Source organism: Eumetopias jubatus, unplaced genomic scaffold (assembly GCF_037043125.1).
Source record: "Eumetopias jubatus isolate StellerSeaLion01/CBP00866 unplaced genomic scaffold, mEumJub1_p1.0 scaffold_9, whole genome shotgun sequence".
Taxonomy (NCBI): Eukaryota; Metazoa; Chordata; class Mammalia; order Carnivora; family Otariidae; genus Eumetopias; species Eumetopias jubatus.
The window spans coordinates 9,141,333-9,162,136 of NW_028274815.1; the positions used below are offsets into that span (position 1 = coordinate 9,141,333).

Here is a 20,804-nt window from a genome sequence, read left to right on the forward strand (position 1 = left end):
TTAACTTCTCTTTGCTCTTGTTTTCCCACATAGAAGGTGGCAGTGGTCATGAGCGTATTCCCAGGATCCCCAAAAGAAATAGTAGTTTGGCACCCTCCTGCTTCCGGGTCAGTCATACATCTGTCCCCCACCCTGCGTGGTCCCAATGCCTGGCGTCAGGCAGTCACGCCGGCCTGAGGCCAGGGGAGGGGAGTGGGTGCCCCCGGGCCCTCCCACGGCTCACGGAGTCCTACAGGGCAAGACTGGAGAAGGTTACTACAGCTCATGTGATGTGACAATGCAGTAAGCTTCTGGAGCACTGTCCTTTGTCATTTGCGGAAATTCTTAGAACATCTGAGCCCACAACTGATGAGCATAAAGCTACAGGAGAATGTGGTGGACATCCAGGAGAGTGAAAAACAGCAATAATAAGAACAGTAACAACGATGACAAAAATATGCCAGCCAACATTTATTAATTATTATGCACTAGGCACTGTGCTAAGCACTTTAATCTTCGAACAACTCTAAGAGCTGGGTACTGTTCATCTCCGTCACACAGAGGGGAAGACCGAGGCTCAGCGTGTAAGTGGCTCGCCTGCAGATGCACAGCTGATAAGTGGCGGGGCCGGGGGTCCAGGTGAGTGCATCTGACTGCAGAGCTTGAGTTACTTGTGGTAACATGACTTGTCTGAATGCTAGATGACTGAGCAGTCAGTCACTGTTTGCTTTGTTCATTCTTCTGTTTCATCCAGGTCGGCGTGTCTGGGGGATCCCCGGAGCCCGAAGCTGGGTCCATTCAGGGGGTGCTCCGGGGCTCCCTGGGGTCATGGCTCCATGCGGTGGTGCTCTCGACACAGGGAGACTAGGGCTTTCAGGAAGAGTTTTCTGAAGGAGGAGGACACGACGTTGTACAGGACAGGGGTCACCGCTGAACTGACGTAGAAAAGCGTGTTTGTCACCAGGTAGAAGTAGTGATAGAAATTGTAGAGTGTCCTGGAAGAGAAACCCGGGAGGTGTGTTAGAGGACCCATCTGCACCTCCTCACAGGGGTGCACCCCTTTCTTCTAGAGAAAGCATCTCTCCTCCAAAGGGCCAGGTGAGGAAGGCCTGTTTTCTGCTACTGGGAAGCATGGTGTGAATTCGATAAATGGTCCATCAACACCAGCTGCCCTTGGCAGGTGCGCTCCACCCAGCCTCTGATTCCCTGTTCCCCGCGCAGTTCCCGGTGCCCTGCACAGTGAAGGGTGCACCTGCTGATCCACAGGGCCGTCGCCTAGCCCGCTGGGACGCTGGGAGCCTCGTGCTGCTGGGTGTGGTCCAGGAGACGTGGCTTCCCTAAGAAGTGAACGTCTTCCTGAGAAGCCATGTTCCTCGCCACAAGGATTCTCAGCTGTGGGGCGGGCTTTGCATATGCATTTGAATGTAAGGGGTGCTAGTTGCCCTTGAGGATGAGGCATCTGTTGACACAGCCATTTCCTTGGAGGCTGCATGGACCTCTCTTCTCTTGGATGTTTGCTTTCCACTTTGGATCAGAGGCATAGTGATTTCCCAATGGAAGACAGTAGATTCTCTCCTCTTTTCCAGTTGTGTCCCAAAAGGCATACATGGTCTGGTCTCTGTCTAAGGGGCCCTTGTTAGCTCATGGACTCAGGGAGGCTCTGAGGCTTCCTTCCCTCTCCTTGCAATAGCAAGGCCCTCCCCCTGCTCCCCCACCCGAGGGCCTCTCCATCCTGTGGTCAGGATGCCCATAGCCCTGGTCACCACTGAGACTTCTCACTCACATGACCTTATCAGTTCAGTGAAGTTGCTAGAAAACGCCCTGTTCCCCACCCCCAGCTCTGAGAGTTTGAGGGCACAGATGGGGCAGGACCAGCTAGAATGGAGGCCAGAGTTCCAAAAGACCCAGCAACCGGGAATCCCTGTGGAGAGCATAGAAAGTCCCAGGCCCAACCCAGTGGCCCTTTGCCTACGTTCTTGGGTCCCTCCGCTGCACCTACCCAGTCCACCCGTCATCGGAAACGTAGCAGTACATGAGCCTGCGGACGTGATACGGCATCCAGCAGACGACATACACAGCCACAATGGCTCCTGCAGAACAGGTCGGGAGGGACAGAGCGACAGAGAGCAAACGTTCCCACTTATGCCATCTCCACGGAGGAAGATGCCAAGGTGACCACAGCATTTCCCTGGAACTTGTTCCCAGAATCCAGGGGTTGGGAGGAAACTTCGAGGCTATCTGACATTCTGATCTGAATCTGAAGCCAAACCTGATGTTACTCTGATGTCTGGGTGAATGCCCACTTTAACCCCCACCTGTACACCAACATGCTTCTAGAAACTTCTACAACCTCTATAACCTCCTCCTGACCACCAGAATATACTCTAAAAACCAGGGCTAGATGTTCCCACCTGATTGGTGTCTAACGGCAGAGACAACTGAACTTAAATGTCCTTCTGCCTCATAAAGCCTCTTCTCTCCCTTTTTCTGATTGACTGATGGTCCACAATCCATCTAGCTCTCAAGTCATAAGCCAGATAGTCTGTTGATTTTTCCATCACCCCCAGATGCAATGTTAAAAAGCTCTTCCTTAGCATCCCTTGATTCCTCCCTCCTCACCTCTACTGCCCCACCCTAGGGGCTCATATCTCCCGTCCACTGGACTGTGACAGCAGTTTCCGAATTGGCCCCTTTGTCCCTACCCTTCCCTCCCCTACACCTGCCCTGCTTGGCAAATCCATTCTGTAATCCTGTGTGGCCTCTGGACCAGGGCATCAACATCAACTGGGAACTTGGTAGAAATGCAGAGTCTCGGGCCCACCCAGAGCTACTGAATCAGAATCTCTGGATGGGGCCCTGTAGCCTGTGTTTTACAACTCTCCGCACTGCTCTCACGCACACAGAAGCGGAGAAGCATAGCCTACACTCCAGAGACTGATGAGTAAAACCTATCTCCAAAGCAAATCTCCTTGCATTCTTGGGCATTGACTCTCTCTGCTGCCCGTTGTCTATAGACGAAAGTCCACGCACGTCATGGGCTGCCTCTGTTCTTGTCACATCACATGACACTTAGCTCTTGCATTGCTGTCCTCTGGATGACACTGGGGGCATTGATGAGAGACCCTGATCTCTTATTCAATCTTCCCAGACCTTAGCGAGTGCCTGCATTAGTGCAGGCGTTTGGAGAGACCTGTTTTCCTGTGCCTCTTAATGTTTCCCCTGCAAGGCCAAGTTGACCTAGATACTTAGAAAAACCAACCAACGTTCAATGTTGTATCAGGGAAAGCAGGGAGTTGGCGGGGAACTGGGCTGGGGACCCAGCTGGTCTGAGTCTTCCAATCCCGGGCAGCAGGTCCCTAACTATAGCTGCTCCTTGTACCCATCCATAGGCTGGACTCCCTGAAAGGTAACTGGGTATCTGCTTGCCTTTATGCATTACTCCCTGGAGCAGATGGGGGTTTCATGTACAGAATTCCCATTCTAGCCTTTAATCATACCACCAAACCCTATGGTCATACAATTCCCCTGGGGCATAGAGAAAAAAACGAGGCCTGGAGAGAGGTAGTAACTTGCTCAAGGTCACTTGGCCAGGGGCTAGGGGAGGCATCCTTGGAGCCCCAACTCTTCCACTCAGGGCAGTGTTACTGAGTACTTAACTGAGAACCTGGACGCTGTGCTGGAGACGGCGGAGCCGGCTGGAGTCCTTGTGTCTCACCAGGCTGGCCTGGCCCCCCAGAGGGGGCGTCCTCCTCTCCTCACTCGTTAGCTCCACGTGGCTGGGGGTGGGGCTGCCCGGGGCAGAAGTGGACGGCACCTGGGAGCAGAGGGCCACCAGGTGGCTCACAGTGACCCCGTTCAGGAAGGCAGTTAATGCCAAGGGGAGCACGAAGGATACCAGCACATTCACCTGTAAAGGTAATTCCATGGCTTATGGTGGTGGCACCAAGGCTCTGTGATGCTCTGGTCATCAGGCTGTGCCCAGGGCCCAGGAATCTGCAGCAGCAGGAGGGGGGAGGGCGACAGCAGGGCTACAAGATAAGGTTGAGAAGCTTCTCAGAAAGATGGGAAAGAGCAATAAAAATAGGAGAGACTACAAGAACATTTGGGATTAGTTGAGGGCACTCATCGTCTACGTAATAGTGGGTTCTAGAAAGCAAATAGAGAAAACAGAGGGGAGGAAATAGTTTTTCAAAATAAACCACATTGAAGAAAGTTTTTCTAAGAGTGAAAGATAGAAGCTTCCAGATTGAAAGGCTGCTTGGGACCCCAGAACCATGGATGAAAATAAGCCCACATCGAGGCCTGTTCTTAGGACTTTTAGCACGCTGTGGGTAAAGAAAACCTTGACAACTTCCAGAGGGATAGGACAGGGCACATACAAAGGATGGGAACCAGAATGGCATTGGACTTCGTTAAGGCAACCATGGGAGCTGGAAAACCGTGGAGTGATGCTTTACAACTTCTGAGGAATTCTGTGCCCGGCCATGTTATGTTCCATAATCTGGAACATTTTCAGACATGCAAAATTGCACTTTTTTTTAACCTTCTGTAGAACTTTTCTCAGGTCACAGGAGGTTATGAGAGCATATATTCCATCAAGATAAGGTGGTAAACCAATAAAGAGGGAGACCCAGGATCCAAAAATAGTGTACGTGACAGAAGAGCAGAGTGATAGAAGATGCCGCTGCACATCCAGTTAGATTGGAGCAGGAGAGGGGGCTGCAGGGGCGACTGGAGGATTCAACTGACAGTTGACCGGATGGGTCTGGACACACCGAAATAGTATTTATGCTTCTAGTAGAGGAGTAAAACATGCCTGAGAAATAGATCACAGGAACCTAAGCCAATTGGAAAAAAGACCATTATTGATGGCAAGGAAGCAAAGGTAACATTGGAAAGGAAATATAATAAAAATATATGACGTGGTTCATCTGTGAAGAACGTTTAGCATAGTCGCAGTACGTAAGTACTGAGCGTAAGACGAACCTTATTATACCCTGCCGTAATTGCACTGGAGGAGCCGTGAGAAGTGTGTGTGGATGTGGGATGAGGAGGGTAGGGATGCAGTGCGAGAGAGCGGGATGCTCCTTCTCTCCAGGTAGAAGACTCTGCCTGAAGTGTAAAAACTGCAAAATCAAGCAGGTATGTTCTTTAGAAATATGTAGGCAAAGAGCAGCAAAATTAAGGGTGGACGGTAGCTGCCCCTCAATGAGAGAATATAAATCAAAGAGTGAAGGGGCGGTAACGGAACAGTGTTTTATGTTACAAGCCTTGTAACGTAATTATTAGTTGGTATTTTTTGACTTTTGAGAAACGAGTTTATTATATAATACCTTGTTTTTTTAAGTGTTTAATTTTTAAGATTCTAGGTATATGGGGTGCCTGGGTGGCTCAGTCGGTTGCACGTCCAACTCTTGTTTTCAGCTCAGGTCATGATCTTGGGGTCATGGGATCGGGTCCCATGTCAGGCTCTGCACTGAGTGCAGAGTCAGCTTGAGATTCTTCCCCCTCTGCTCCTCCCTCTGCTCATGCTCTCTCTCTCTCAAATAAATAAACAAAATCTTAAAAAATATTCAGAATCTGTGTGTTATAGGGTTTTTCCTTATTGGTTCTGTGTAAACATTTTGTTTTAAACAGAACATTTTAAGTTTTTATTGTTTTAAAAGATTATTTATTTGGGGGGGGAGCAGGGGTAGAGGCAGAGGGAGAGGGGAGAGAGAGAATCCTCAAGCAGATTTTGTGCTGAGTATAGGACCCCACACGAGGCTTGATCCCAGGACCCCAGGATCACAACCTGAGCCGAAATCGAGAGTCCAACCCTTAATCGACTGAGCCACCCAGGTGCCCCTAAACCAAACATTTTATTCTTTTACTTTTTTCCTGTTTTTTAAAAAGATTATTTATTTATTTATTCATTTGAGACACAGAGATAGAGAGAGAGAGAGAGCGAGAGCATGAGCAGGGGGAGAGGCAGAGGGAGAGGGAGAAGCAGGCTCCCCGCTGAGCAAGGAGCCCGATGCAGGGCTTGATCCCAGGACCCTGGGATCATGACCTGAGCTGAAGGCAGATGCTTATCTGAGCCACCCAGGCACCCCTAAACTGAACATTTTAATAACATTTTAAAATCAGTACAAAATATCTGGAGTTATTACTTTTTAAGGAATTATCACTCATGCTTTTTTCATAACACATGCTTACAAATCAGCAGCACCAAGAGAAAAATAAAACACTAAGTGACAGTCATTTTAGTTTGTTGCAGAACCAAGCAGGGTTTTATCAGCAACAACATACTTATTAACAAATTGTAACTTTGATGCCCATCAAGGCAGACATCTAGGGTAAAAATATATTCATCAGTTAGTAATTAATCTTTGGGAGCTTTGAAATACTAGATGATTTTTTGTACTTTCAAAAACTATGAGCATTTTTTTTTTGTGGTCAGAAAACACTGATAAATATGGACAGCGAGCGATAAGACACTTTTTAGTGAAATAATCCTAATTTGAGTTTGGTTATTTTGTTGTGTTAACATAGACTGTATGTCTCAAGTTAAATATTTTTTAATATACCATTTGTCGAATAATGCTGTTACCATGAAGGAATTCACTATGCATAATGTCAGAAGCTTGCCCCTGGCACATTTCACAGTTTCTATCACATTGGTCAGTTTGCACCACATAATGTAAACTATGCAAGCAGCGTATTCACAGCACAGACCTTGCTTGGCTCTCTCCCTGCCCTAAGCCCAACTCCAAAATAGGTGCAGCCTGGAAGCTACCACCCTAGTCTGTGAAAACTGGTGGACCTTGGCTACCACGCCTTTTGAGCATGTGGTTCCTGGTTCATTGCCACGGCCATACCAGGGTGCAGAAGGGAGCTACACAGTCAGACCTAAGGCAGGAGCTGTGGTGCTCTGACTATTCAGCTAGATCATTCTGGTCCAACTCAGAACCTGCATGGAGGCTGCTGAGACTTGATGGGTGCTCTAGATACGTGGCTCTGTGGCTGTGATATGCTTGGGCCAGCATGGGGGGAGGCAACGTGCGGACTGGACCGATGGGGTCTCAGGGCATGACTAGTCCACCTGACATGGTAGGAGGAGCAGCCCACTATTGTCAATGGGGCCCCTCCTTCTGACTGCGGTCTGGAGTCCCTGCATGACCAGTTTCATTAGTATCATTACTGTTCTGCTTGCTGGTGTGTTTCTGCTTTTGTTTTTGTCTTCTTTATCATCAGGTCCAGATTTGGGTAAGGAATGTGACAACCCACAAACATATAGGAAGTGGATTTTTAAAAATTAGTGATCCTACCTTGTTGCTTCTGAGTAATTCTCCATAGTGACCATAGTAAGCAACTTCTGAAGCCAAGTGGAATGTTTCCTAATCAGGTTTAACTTTATATTTTTCCAAATTCTTGTTAAGGCTACAATTAATATATGTATTTCTTCTGAAATCATTAATACTGAATATTCAGGCTTCTCTTTTATATCTCCACAAAATCCCATTAAACTGGATATTTCTGCAGTGAGGCTGAATGAAGATGGTTAGTTTTGATGATAAAAAAGTAGAAGGCTGGAGTGGATTATGAAATCTATATTTTTACAGCCCCCCTCCCCCACAATTCTTATGCCCAGTGATGTTTGGTCATCATTCTTGCACCGCTGGGAAGAGCGCAGACTTTCAGAATTAGTTTTGAATTCAAATCTGGACTTCTCTTAATACCTCATCTTTGCCAAGCCTCTCCGCAAGTCCTCTGTAAAATGGGGCAGTGAGACCCAAATTTTCGGAGTCGGGGGCGGTCGCGGTTTTTAGAAGTGAAAACACCGGCCCTTTACCCTCCCCGCCCCCGCCCCCTTACCTGAATGAAGACCTGGAGCGTGGCGCGGCTCACCAGCACGGTGCACACGCGCGAGGCGGGCTCCGGCTCCCCGCCAGCCGTCTCCAGCTCGTACTTCTGCCCCATGATGATTGCCATGGGCAGGGCGAGGCCGAGCGAGGCGGCCCAGACGAGAGACAGCAGGCGGCGGGTCCGGCGCGGCGACAGCAGGCGACGGGCGCGCAGGGGCTGGCACACGGCCAGGCAGCGCTCGGCGCTCAGGCTGGCTACGCTGAGCACCGTGGTGTAGGCGCACAGCTCGCGCACGAAGTAGTAAGCGCGGCAGCCCAGGTCGCCGAACGCCCAGGGGTAGTGGAACCACACGAAGTTGTAGAGCTCCACGGGCACGCTGACCAGCAGCAGCAGCAGCCCGGAGAGCGCCAGGCTGAGCACGTGGTAGCGCAGGCGCCCCGGGGGCCCGGCGCGCCCCTTCAGCACCACGTGCGCGGACAGCGCATTGCCCGCGGTGCCCAGCGCGAAGATGAGCGCGTAGAGAGCGGTGAACAGCACCTTGGCCCAGAGGCGCGTGTCCACGCCCAGTCGGGCGTCCAGGCTCAGCGCGGGGCCCGGGCTGGGCCTCGGGGGCCGCGGGTTGCTGCTCTCCATCCCGCTCCTGCGGCCGGCGCTCCCTCCTTCTCACTGCGCGGAGACCGGGCGAGCTGCCCAGAGAGGAGAGTGAGCGCCTCCTCCTCGCCGGGAACCTCCAGGATGGGAGGACCCGCCCTCCCACCCCCCTCCCAAGGGTGGCCCTGAGCAAACGCCGGGCGGGATGGGACAGCGAACGTAAGCCTGTTGGCTGCGTTTACATTTCTCCGTTCAGTTCAACCCACGGAAGCGCTGGGTGCTGGGTGGAAGGTGATACAGGGGTTTGGGCCTGACTTACCAGCTGTGTGAACTTGGGCAAGTTTTTTAACCTCTCAACCCACTTCTGCATTTAAAAACTATTATCTACATTGCAGAATTTCCGTGAAGATTAAATGAGCCAATCTGTGAGAAAGCTCCAAACCTTCAGCATAAATAGGCATGCCGTGGGTACCAGGCACCTGGCCCGCTTGCACTGTGCTGCTGTGTGCATGTGGTCCCAGAAACAGCTGGTCAGGGACTTGCCAGAACTTTGGCACTTTGCTGTTACTCTGCTTGCTAAAGGGCTGTTTGAACACCACACTAACATCCTCCAGGGATTCCTTTGTCACTGGTAGATGCATCCTCAGGGTATCAGGCTTTCCAGGCTTTTAGGGTGTCATTCCCGTGGAGCAGGGTGAGGAGGTGAAAAGAAGTGTGTTAACATGCTTTAAAACCTTTTATTGGTCTCTTTCCTTAGCCCTTGTAAATGCCAGAACTTTAGAGTTAAAAGACCCTTAATTATCTTGCACTTAGAACCCCTGATCCTTACTAGAGCCAAATACAGGTCTCCTGATTTTTTGTGTTTGGCAAAGTTGCTATGCCCCACTGATAGTTTAATCTTCCATCCAGATATATAACCTTACAGTCACATTGTGGGCTAAGGATGCAACAAGTGGATTTTTGGGGAACACAATTCAGTCCACAACAAGGATTCCATACATGAGTTTTAGACAAATTTTCTTTGAAGCAAAAATCCTACATTAATAAATTTTTAACTCTTTACTGGGTTTCGTGTAGCTCAGTAAGGCCTGTAGGATCTGGAAAAAGGCAAGTTGCTGCTTCCCTTTGGAAGACTTCTCTAAGTACTCAGTCTCCCAAGGTCTAGGCTGGAACGGTGGAGAGGACAGGGGGCTTGGGATCAGGAGAGGTGGTAGGAGCCTCGGCTCTGCCATTCACCAGCTGTATGTCTCCAGCGAGCCATCAGCCTCTTACTTTAGTGTGTTAGAGCACTGAGCAGATAGGAGTCTTCCGGACTGGAGTCCCCGGGCTGTCATTACGGGAGTTCAACCTTAACTCCTACCTGGTAGGGAAGTTCAAAGACAAAGGGAATATTTCCTGGTTTTTCACTTGTGGCCCTTGTGGGAGTGTCCCAAGAGGTGAAGGAGGTATTGTCTTTTTAGGACAGCTCTCCGTAAGCATCCTCTGTCAGGTAGAAAGAGGAGAGTTTCCTCGGTGGCTTCGATGGATGAGCCTCTCCAGCCTGGTCAGAGGCAGCCTGTAAAATGCAGTTACTGTGGAAGTGAGGAAGAATCGGCCCCATTGACTCACCTCGTGGGTTCCCCCTGTGACCATGTCAGAGGGCTCACAATTTCTCTCTTCACCTAGGGGACCACAGCGGAGTGACCGATGTGCTTTCTGTTTGTAAATCTCATTTGTGGTCCTTCTAACCTGAAAGTCTACTCAGAGAGTGTATCCACTCTCTGGGTGCTCTGGGCCTAGAGCTTGCTTCTTCCATCCCCATATGAGCCTAATTTTGCCTTAGAATAAAAACAAAACATCACTTGTGTTAAGACTGGTTTCAGTCTATATTGGAAGACTGATCCCTGACATCCTCCGCTGTCTATGTTAGAATCAACATCTTGGCTCTCCTGTTGAACCACACGCCAGGCTAAATGATTCCACCTTAATTATGCAGCATATAACTCAGAACCACTCAGTGCTAGAGGGATCCACCAGGTGTGGGCAGCTGTGGAAGTACAGCAGTTCTGAGTCCAGGGATGCCAGAGATGGAGAGATGCTGTTTTGGGCTGTTGTGTCAATCAGGTAAAGTATTAACGAGGCATCCTGGCCAGGTTAGGGGGTCTCTGAGGCCAGGACCTTTTGCTTGCTTTGTGTGCCCAGATTCCTGACCTTCTTGCCTGTTATATGCAAGATATAATCAAAAGGGCGTCTGCTATGGACTGCTTTGTGTCTCCCTTCCCCCAATTCGTATGCTGAAGCCTATGCCCTAGTGTGGTTGTATTAGGAGTAAGGAAGTAATTAGGATTAAATGAGGTCAGAAGGGTGGGGCCCTGATCCCATAGGATTAGTGTCCTTACAAGTGGAGGTACCAGAGAGCTCCCTCTCTCTCTGCCATCTGAGGACACGGTGAGAAGGAAACTGTCTGCCCATCAGGAAGAGAGTTCTCAGCAGGAGCCAAATCAGCTGGCGCTTAATCTTGGACTTCCAGCCTCCAAAACTGTGAGCAACTGAATTTCTATTGTTGGAGCCTCCCAGTTCGTGGTACTTTGTTGCACTAACACAGCTTCCAATCCCTATGCAGCTTTGGATCCTGGTGCCAACCGAAGACCTGGAGAGATTATTTGCTACTTGAACCTTGAAAAAAAGAGTTAATGCCTGTTTCCCTCACTCCAGGATTGAGTTATGGTAGGAATTTCTGACTCAGATAAGCAGAGTTTACCTTCACGGCAACCACAGAGTGTGTGTGTGTGTGCGTGTGTGTGTGTGAGAGAGAGAGATAGGCAGGCATGTGCACGCACACACACACATCTTCCCTTCATTATGCATTTCCATATCTGTTCTTCAATCTTCTCTGCTCTGCCCTGGGTTCTCTGGCTTCCACATGGGTTCAGCGCGTGGTGGACAATGAGAAAGTGGGAGGAGACAGTTGAAGGTATTGTTCCTTTCACTTCCTCCCCGCTGGATTACCATGGATTGGCTCCAATCCTTGGCACCCTCCACCAAAGCCCCTGCAGAGGTCTCCTCCAGCTACTTCGTGAACTAGCCTTCGATGTCTGCTGTCATAAGTGACAGTAAACTGGGTGGCTGCAGACAGTGCAAAGTAAGTACCTTACAGTTCAGTAGGTCAGAAGTACAGGTCTGGTGGGGCCACCATCAAGGTGTTGGCAGGGTAGGGTGTGTTCCTTCTAGAAGCCCTAGCAGAGAACCTGTGTCCTTGCCTTCCCATTGCTGCAGGCTGCCAGTGTCATTGCCTTATGGTCTCCTCCTTCTCCAAGTCAGCAAGGTCGTGCCAGATCACTCCCATGCTGCCATTTCTGCTTCTCTCCTGCCTCCTCCTCCTTCTTTTAAAGACCCTGTGATTTTATCGGGCCCACCTGATACACACGGCAAGGATAGAGACTGCAGTGACAGGCAGTGGTGATGGGCGTGCTCCAAGCTTTGCAGCAGCAAAGCAGGAGGGGGGTTCAGGGCGACTACTCAGGTGATTGGAGATAATCCAGAACAGTCTCCCCGTTTTAAGCCCAGCCAACCAGCAACCTTAATTCCACTGCAGCCTTAATTTCCCTTTGCCGTGTAATGTGACCTCCAGGATGTGACATAGACACAGGTTCTGGGGATTAGGATGTGGACACCTTTGGGGGCTGATGCCCTGCCTCCTACACCTGGGCTCAGGCCACTGCCCCCTCTTCTTTCCCCCAGCCCAGGCTGGCCTTGGCCCCTCCTCTGGCTGATGCTGGTCTTGTCACAGCCCCCTGGCAGTCTTCCTCAACTCTGCCCATAGCCTGTCAACAGTTTCTTTAATAGGTTTCCTTAAGGACTCAGCTCAGGTGTCCCATCTGTTTTCTACTGGGACCTTGATGGATCTCGTGTGCACATGATAAAGGACTCTTAATCCAAAATACACACAGAACTCTTCAAGCTCAACTATAAGAAAACCAAGAACTCGATTAAAAAATGAGCCAAAGACCTTCGCAGACACCTCAACAAAGAAGACGCACAGGTGGCAAGTAAACATATGAAAAGATGCTCCACATCATAAGGCATCAGGGAGATGCAAATTGAAACAACCACGAGGTACCACTATGCACCTATTAGAATGGAGAAAATCTGGAATACTGACAATGCCCAATGCTGGCGAGGATGCGGAGCAGCAGGAACACTCACTGCTGGTGGGAATGCAGAACGGTGCAGCCACTTTGGAAGACGGTTTGGAGGTTTCTTACAAAACTAAACATGAGCTATCAGACCAAGAAAAGACACGGAGGGCAGGAGGGGTGAATAGGTGGGGCACAGAGGATTTTTAGAGCAGTGCAACACTTGTGTGATACTAAAAAGGTAGATACATGGTAGTACACGTTTGTCGAAACCACCATAGACCGTACCACACCAGTAATGAACCCTAATGTCAACCGTGGACTTCGAACGATACTGATGTAGTCCAGGTTCATCAGTTGTAAGAATTGTACTACTCAGGTGCCAGGATGATGATAGATGATGAAGGTGTGCATATAGGGGAACACAGTGTATGAGAACTCTCTATACTTTCAGATCAAATTTGCAGATCAACCTAAACTACTCTAGAAAAATTAAGTTTATTAAAGAAAAAAACCCTACCTGATGACACTTTTTTCTGTGTCCTTGCCACTGTGTGAAGTACTAATTGGAGCCAAAGAGGAGGAAGGCCTGTCGAGGGGTCCCCACGGTAGTTGGGATGATGCGACACAGACTCACAGGTAAGTCACCTCCCTGGCACGCTCTACGTGTTGGATGAGGAGGACTCTCTCCACTTCTTCCTGGCCAGGGGAGCTTCCCTGAGCCTGTCTCCTCTTCTGGGAAAAAGCAAACCTTGATGATTAGAGATGGCGTGTGTGAGCAAACATTAGGCACCTGGAAAGGGCTCAGAAATGTCCGTTTTGACTTCATCCTTTCCCTCAAACACCAAAGGATGGAAGACTCATTATGGGGTGGACAGATCCGGGAAGGCTCCATGGAGGAAGGAGGTCTGACATGAGCCCAGAAAGTGGACAAATTTGAAAAGAAAGAGAGGAGGGGAAGGGCGTTCCAGGAAGAGGTCAGAGCATGAGCTAAGGGAAAATGGGAATGGAGAAATCCAGTGTTCTTGGGGGGTTAGCAGGTGCCTCGCAGACTCTGGCCCGGCAGCTGGGGGATTCTTCATAGCTGGGGGGCACACAGCCGGGGAGGTGTCTCAGGGGAAATTCAGCTTGGTCCTGGCCACGGCCACTTGGGGCACTGATGGAGTCTCAGGAGCTGTAGGGCAGGAAATGATGGAGAGTCAACAGCTGACGGAAGCCCCTAATAAACACAGGCTCAGTTTCTTCTTCTGTAAAATGGAGCTATTAATGCCTACCTCAACGTTATTGTGAGGATTAATAGTTGCTACTTTTTTTTGAGAGTCTAACCCACTCTAGGTAGGCATTGTGTCAAGGACTCTCTGCACATGGCCTCAAGTGTCCCCACAACAACCCGAGGAAGGAGACACTCTATTTTTATCCCTGTGTTTCCCAGATAAAGAAACAAAGGCTCTTAGAAGCTGAGGGAATTGCCTTGAGTCAGAACTGCTGCTAAGGGGAGGGTCAGAGCCAGAGCCCAGGTCTGTGTGACTCAGGTTGTGAGGTCTACGTGTCACCTGTGGCTTCTGGGCATCCCATCAGTGCTCACGTCTCCAGTTCTAGGCGGACTGGCCAAACCGGTGCTGGCTCTCAGCAGCCTGACATTGCAGCAAGACACGTGTCAGCCGGATCTCTGGTGGCTGACCCGCGCGGCCAGCGGCCAGGGCGTGAGCCTGCCTGGGCTCGGAGCTCTGAGGACCCCGCCCTGGCTCGTTCCTCCCGGAGTGTCCACAGGGCTGCGTCCTCCTAATTGATGCCGTGACACAGGCCTGCCGTGTTCAGAGTAACTTCTAGTCTGTGCAGTCCCGTACCTCCGTGAGGTTTCTGGCGAAACGCTAAACACGACCAGGTATAATTACTCCCAATCTTATCACTCGTTGGTCATGAGGTTCTTAAAATATCTTGACAGGATGAATTAAAAATAGTAAGAGTGGTGGTGACCCAGCTCAGTAAAAGTGTCTTAAAGCGTGATTCTCTCCCTTATAGTTAATGACACTCGGAGTGTTCAGACTATGGGAGGTGGCAGGGGCGGGGGTGGGGGTGGGCACCCAGCTCTGAGGCTGTGCACATTGGTCCCTTGCTAGCACTCTCTGTGCTTCTCTGGGTGAGCAGGGCCAGGGGCACCAGGGTGGCCGGGACCATGGTGACCTGGACTCAGGAGGCCTGGGATTGAGTCCCTCCCTGCTCCTCCCCGGATGCAGCACCTGGGGAAGCCACTGCCCCCAGAACCTGTAAAGGGAGGGGCGCTTTCACCCCTCGCAATAGATAGGACACACCTTTCCTGTGTTCTAAACCTCACTTGCCCTCCCAGCCCAGGTGGGCTCGGGCTCTGGGTCAGGGTCCTCTCTGGAGGGAAAGAGCCATGAAAGTGAAACCAGAGAAGGCTTGGCCTGGGAGGAGTTGCAGAAGTGGGGTTGAAAGACATCAGGAGGTGGTTGGCCTTAGTGTCAGGGTCCCCCGTCCCCCGTTGCAGGGACATGCGGAGGAGCAGAGCATGGAGGGCGAGGTCCTCTCTCGTAAGAGTTGAGTCAGGGAGCCTGACTTGTCACTATTCCAAAGTTCCTTCCTTTGCCCTGATGTGCTCTCAGGGGGCCACCCTCTCCCTCTGGGTGGGATCTCGAGGTGCTTGTCAAACCAGGTCAAAGCCCCTGCACCTGCTCCTGCAGCACGCCCTCCGCCCCCGGCCTTGTCCAGGAACTGCCCCCATTATATGCCCGCCCTCGAACCCTGCTGCAGGTCCCGCTAAACCCGGGGCTTCCGTGAGCCCAGCCCATCACCATGAATCCAGGGCTCCTGGTAGGATTAGAACTACGCTTCCAGCACCGTATTTGAAGTCAGGCTGGCTCTACTTTGCCACTGCCCACTTTGTGACCCACGGCCATTCTTCAAGCTCCCATGTTGTGTCTGTAACCCTATAGGGTGGCTGTGTACAATATATACCAGAAGGCGGTTGGAGTACTTAGCTTGGAGGGGGGAAGGTGTTCAAAATAGGTGAGCTGTCGCCATGCCTGATGCTGCTGCGTGTGATGGAGGGGACAGACGTGGCCTCTGGGGGGGCGGGTGTTCCAGGAACCCAGCCTTCCTGATTCCCCGAGGTGTGCCCAGGCAACTCACAGGAACAGGATTGGAGGAACAGAGAGAAAGGATCCCCCGGGCGGGGTGGGACCCGGTGGTGGAGGTGGAGGTGAACACGCTGCTCCCTGCACTTCGGGCAGCACGGGAGGTGGTCTCGCCAGCACCTGCTGCCCTCAGCCCCCCACCTCGGCCCCTTAGAGCTCTGTGCCCTGGGGGGACTTAGTCCATCTCACTGACCAGAGCCGGGGTCAGGGCTCCCGCCCCTATTCCACCAAGCTCACGCAGACTGGCGTGTGCTGGGAATCCCTGCATCCTTCAGGAAACAGGAGGTGTCTCGGGTTGTTTGCTAGCCAGTCCCCAGGTGGGAGAGGATTTGCAATTCAACACTCTGCTCTTTTCTTGAGCCTTGTGACTTGGCCAGGCTCCTGGCTGTAAAGGGAAGCCGCCTGCTCTGGGCTCCGTCCGCCCCCCCCCCGCCCCCCCCCTCAGCCTCCCAGCTCCAGAGAGAGGGTGAAATCAGTCACGTTGGGTCACTGATCTCTGGAGCTGGGCGAGGAGACAGCTGGCATCCTGCAGGCAGGCCATGGAGGAGCAGGACCGTGGTGGGTCTACCTGGGAGCCCCCGCCGGGCAAGAGCTCCCCGGAATCACCTTGGTCGTGGGTAAGGGCCAGGGCTTGGCCAGTTTTGCACTGCACCCCCCGCTGGGAGCACTGGTGGGGCCATGGGGGACTGGCTGTGCCCAGAGGCTCTCACTTAGGATTGAGGCAGTCACATTTCTCCAAATAAGAGGTGGGACCAGCTGCTCCCCAGGGGATCCTGTGACATGGAGACGGCATTTATAGAGGAGGTTTTAGAATTTACTCAAGAATTTAAAGGCTTTTTTTCTGTGCCTTGGATGGAAAATGAACAGTGATTGCTTCGATTGTCAAGACAGGGGCGCAGGGTGTTTTGCGGGCTTCCTGCCCGCCAGGCAGACAGCTGGGCACTCATGCTGTCTTCCGTGTGGGTGCGGGCGAGGAGGAGAGGCCCCGAGTGTTGAAGTGACCTGCTCTCGTGCAGTCATGTAACCATGGTGTCCCAGAGGCTGTGATGTGTGTGCTGTAGGCCCCCACCGGCCTCCAAAGCCAGAGGTAGTACCATCCTGCCCTCTTGGAGCTCACCCTAGATGCCAGGGCTTCGGTTCAGAAGTAGTTATTTTCAGTTTAAGCCCCAAAGCAGTAGAGGGTGCTCAGATAACCCCAAGTAGAAGTGGGCACTGGGGCTGTGGCTTTGGTGAGAATTCATGACTTGCTGTTTCTTCCAGAGGCCGGGGGGTTTGGTGGCCGTGAAGATAATGTGTGAACACCCCACCCCCCACCCAGAATGGTATCTGGGACACCCATGACTCTCTGCTTCTTGTCTTTAGCCGCACAAGGCTGGGGTTGTGCTGGAAGTTTCTGCGTGCCTTGGAAGCAGAGAGAACTGGGGCTTTCTGCCTCTGAGGGAAATAGAGTGAGGGGTGTGGCATGCACGAGGCTGTGGGTTCCCCAAAGCACCTGTCACTTTGGTCACGTGCATCCTCAGGGTGGTTCCTTCCCCTCCAGGGGAAACAGGCCCTGCTGGGAAGTTGCTGTGGGTGCTCGGGCTGAAATGCAGTGGGGGTGCTGGACCGAGAAAGGGGGCCCGGGTTCTGCTCCCACTTTGGACACCATTTGCAGCTGGCCCCTTTGGTGAATATTTTCTATCCAAGAGTGGACAGATGCTGGCAGAAGACAGCCCGAGGCTGATCACTGACCCTCTCTCAAGAGGCAGGCTGAGGACAGGAATGGGGCCAACCCCAAGGAGTGGGGTGTAGACCAACAGCACCCACACTCTGATTAACTAGACTGGTTCTGTGGGTAGTTGGAGAGCAAGATGGCCGGGTCTTGTTTCCATTCCTGGAATGGCTCTCTCACCCAGAGCAGCCCCATCTTCTGCGAGGTGCGAGGGCAGCACTGCTTCCCCATAGTGCTTGCCCACGTCCATGATGGGGACACCTAGTCTCTGCCGCCCTGGGTCACAGGTCTTATTATTGTGGGCATCTCTCTTGTACGGGCCGTGCAGACACTGTCATTCCCATTTGACAGTCGAGGAAACCAGCCGTGAATCTGGGACTTGCCCACAGGAGCTCGGGGGCTCCTGGGAGGTGGGGAGAGGAAGCGGGTCCCCTGGGGCCAGCACAGGCCCTGTTCTCGAATCCTGGGCACTCTATAGACGCTGTGATCTGGGGATGCTCTTGACAGTATCCGTTCTTTGTATGTTTTGGTTATTAGTTACATTTCCTGATTATAAAAGCATGTTCATTATAGGATAGTAAATAAGATAGCGAAATGCCAATCATCCACAGCTCGGGGAGCCTAGGAACTTTGTAAACAGAGGTCACGCTTCAGTTCCCTAAAGGCTCATTCTAGTTAAGCCACAGAAAGGATTTCAAATCCACCTCTTTTCCTTTTTTATTCTGTAACTCTCTTAGCCCCCACCCTGCCCTGAGCACTTGATGCCAAAGCCCCAAGCTGTGTGGCACCTCCTGTGTGACTTTCTGCCTGGGGTGGGGTGGGGTGGGGGGAGCTGGGGAGGCCTCTCTGGTGGGAGAGAGTGACGGGCCGGTGGACCCTGGAGCTACTGCCCTGGCTCCTGCGGAGTCTCTGCCCCCAAACGCAGGGGCTGCAGGGGCCCCAGGCGCAGGCTGTGCAGGTGTCTGGGAGAATCTGACCTGCGGCGCGGAGGGCGGCTGCAGCATGGGGATGCCAGGAAGCTAGCCAGTGAGCGGGCTGGCCTCCTGCTGCTGTGGGGGGCACTGGTCCCGGACTAGCCTGTGGAGGGCAGGGGAGGGCCAAGTCCAAAGTCAGGCTGCAGCGAAGCAGAACTGGAACGCAAAGCAGGAGGTTGAGGCGGACACTCAGGTGGACTGACTGCAGTGTGGGAAGCCTGAGGAGGAGGCTGCTGTCTGGAGAGCTGGCCAAGCAGGGCGGGTGAGGCCGGAGCTGTCGCTGCCAGGGCTGGGAGCCCAGGCTGGGCTGGCTGCTTCTGGAAAGGGTAAAAGTGACCCAGCCATAGTGGGGTGCTTTCATTCCTAGGGCTGGAGAAGGGCAGCTGATAGAGGTCTGAGCCCTCGGGGACACCTGTTAGCTTGGTACCACCTACCTGTGGCATTGGCCATTAGCATTCCCAGGGACTGTGGGCTTCATCTCCAGGCCCTGAGCATATGCAGAGCCCTATGGGGCACAGAGGGATGGGTGAGACCTGGTCTCTGCTGGCAGGAGGTCAAGGCAGAATGTGAGTGGGTGGGCCTGCTCTCCACCAGCTGCCAAGTTCACAGGAGCGCAGATCAGGAGCAAGTCCAACTGGCAGGGCCAGGGAAGGCGCCTCAGAAGCTGACACTGGAGCCAAGCCTTGGAGGAGAGTAGGGTTGCAATAAACAGAGTACAGGGGGTGGTGGTGGGGGGGGGGCTGGGAGGGTGGAGCCTTCTAGACTGAGCGTGAAAAGAAGGCTGGGTTTGAGAGGACAGGGTGTTCTCCTCAAGCTAAGTCTGCAGGTTTTTTTCCTCAGGCCATTGGGGAGTTTATCACTCCTTAGCAGGGGCGTGCATGGTGCTTTTCATCTTGGTCAGGCACCCAGGCTGTGAAAGTAAGCAAGCAGTGGCCAAATATGTGGGACCCAATGTGCAACCATGGCGGGGGGGTGGGTTGTACAGGAGCCATAGGGTCTGGGCTCAAGCCCCAGTGTTGCCACTTACAAGTTTTGATTTCCTGGAGACTTAGTTTTCTCATCTGTATAATGGGGTGTATGCGACCTAATGATATAATAGTCACAGGTACTTGGTAAATGGAGCTATTACTAGTAATGACACTAAGCCTGAAAAAAAATAGCCCGTAGTTATAGGTTGGGCTGCAAGTATCATGTTGAAGAGAAATCAGATCAGTTACACTTGGATCGTTGGTCTTAGTAAGCAATGTAAGGAGGAAGTACACAAATCCAGACACTTTGTCTCCTAATATGGAGAATCTGGAGTGCAGTCTTCATTCCAGGTGTTTTAGCTTGGCATTCAAGGCTTCCCCAAAGCTGGCCCCCCCTTCCTTCTCTTGGCTGTGTTCTCCGTTCTCAAGTGCTGCCCACCAAGTGCCTTTCTTCAGAGGTGCTGAGCCAGTGGAGTTAGCTGGGTCTTCAGGGAGGTGATCATCAGGAACCCAGACCCATCCTGCCACCTCCAGCCCCTATAGACTTGGGGCTGGGATCTGGGTTTCAACTGCCACAGTATGTTTGCTGCCTGGACTTCTTTGGCAATGCTGATTGGAGGCCTAGGCAGAGGCCAGACAGTACCCCCAAGGGCCCCCTTTTTTCCGGGACTTCTGGGGCCCAAGCCCCTGACCGTGGTGGGGGCATAGAAAGGCAGACTCAGGGAAAGGGTCCACCTCTCCCCAAAGCCCCAGCTGACCTGACACACCTGTTAACCCACTCAAGAGCCTCGGGTGGGCCTGAACCCTCCCAGCCTGGTGTGTGTTCATGGGGGAGAGGGGCAGAGAGAAAAACTGTAGGAAGCGATCCTCATGGCCCTCCCTCCTAGGAAGGAGAGTTCTGGCCGCCTTTCCCCTCCTCTCAGGGTCCGGGCCACCCCTCCATCCCTCCTTCAGGTGGAGTGGTGGGGGGTTCGGAGCGCCCCCTGGAGGCAGTACTCTGCCATTACAAACAGCGAAACCACCAACAGCCGGGCGTGAGGCCCATGTGACTTTTACTTGTGAGCATTCAGAAGTTAGGATGAACATGGTAACTCAGTGGTGCACAAAGCCAGCAATCACTGGGTCCAATCTGAATTCCTCACCATCATTTTTTTTTTTTTTTGTGATTTGACTCCTTGCTGCAAACTGCTGTCAGCACACGCTCTGCATCTCACACAGAGACAGGGACCGCCCCTCCTCTTTCTCAGCCCCCTGCCGTCCCACTCACCCTTTGAGGCCCAGTGCCGATGCCACGATCTCTGAAAAACTTCATGTAGCCATTGAGGCTGCCCCCCTTGCATTAGGTAGCACCCGCATTTTATTTACCCCATGTTCTGCATGTTTCTGATGGAGACTGATTTGTTTCCCTTTATGAAATCGGATTCGCAGGGCGACAGGCCCCAGACATTGCTTTTAAAGTCTGC

The 20,804-nt window shown here is 52.2% G+C and overlaps 1 protein-coding gene across 1 annotated transcript; it reads right to left on the minus strand.

Moving 5' to 3' along the window:
- Nucleotides 1-805: 805 nt before the first annotated feature.
- Nucleotides 806-8,460, minus strand: NTSR2 (neurotensin receptor 2). The gene is made up of 4 exons (XM_028099319.1): nucleotides 7,837-8,460; nucleotides 3,637-3,886; nucleotides 1,979-2,069; nucleotides 806-974 (listed from the first exon to the last, which is right to left on the minus strand). Exons 1-4 carry the CDS (start codon nucleotides 8,458-8,460, stop codon nucleotides 806-808), a joined length of 1,134 nt encoding a protein of 377 aa, XP_027955120.1.
- Nucleotides 8,461-20,804: the final 12,344 nt, after the last annotated feature.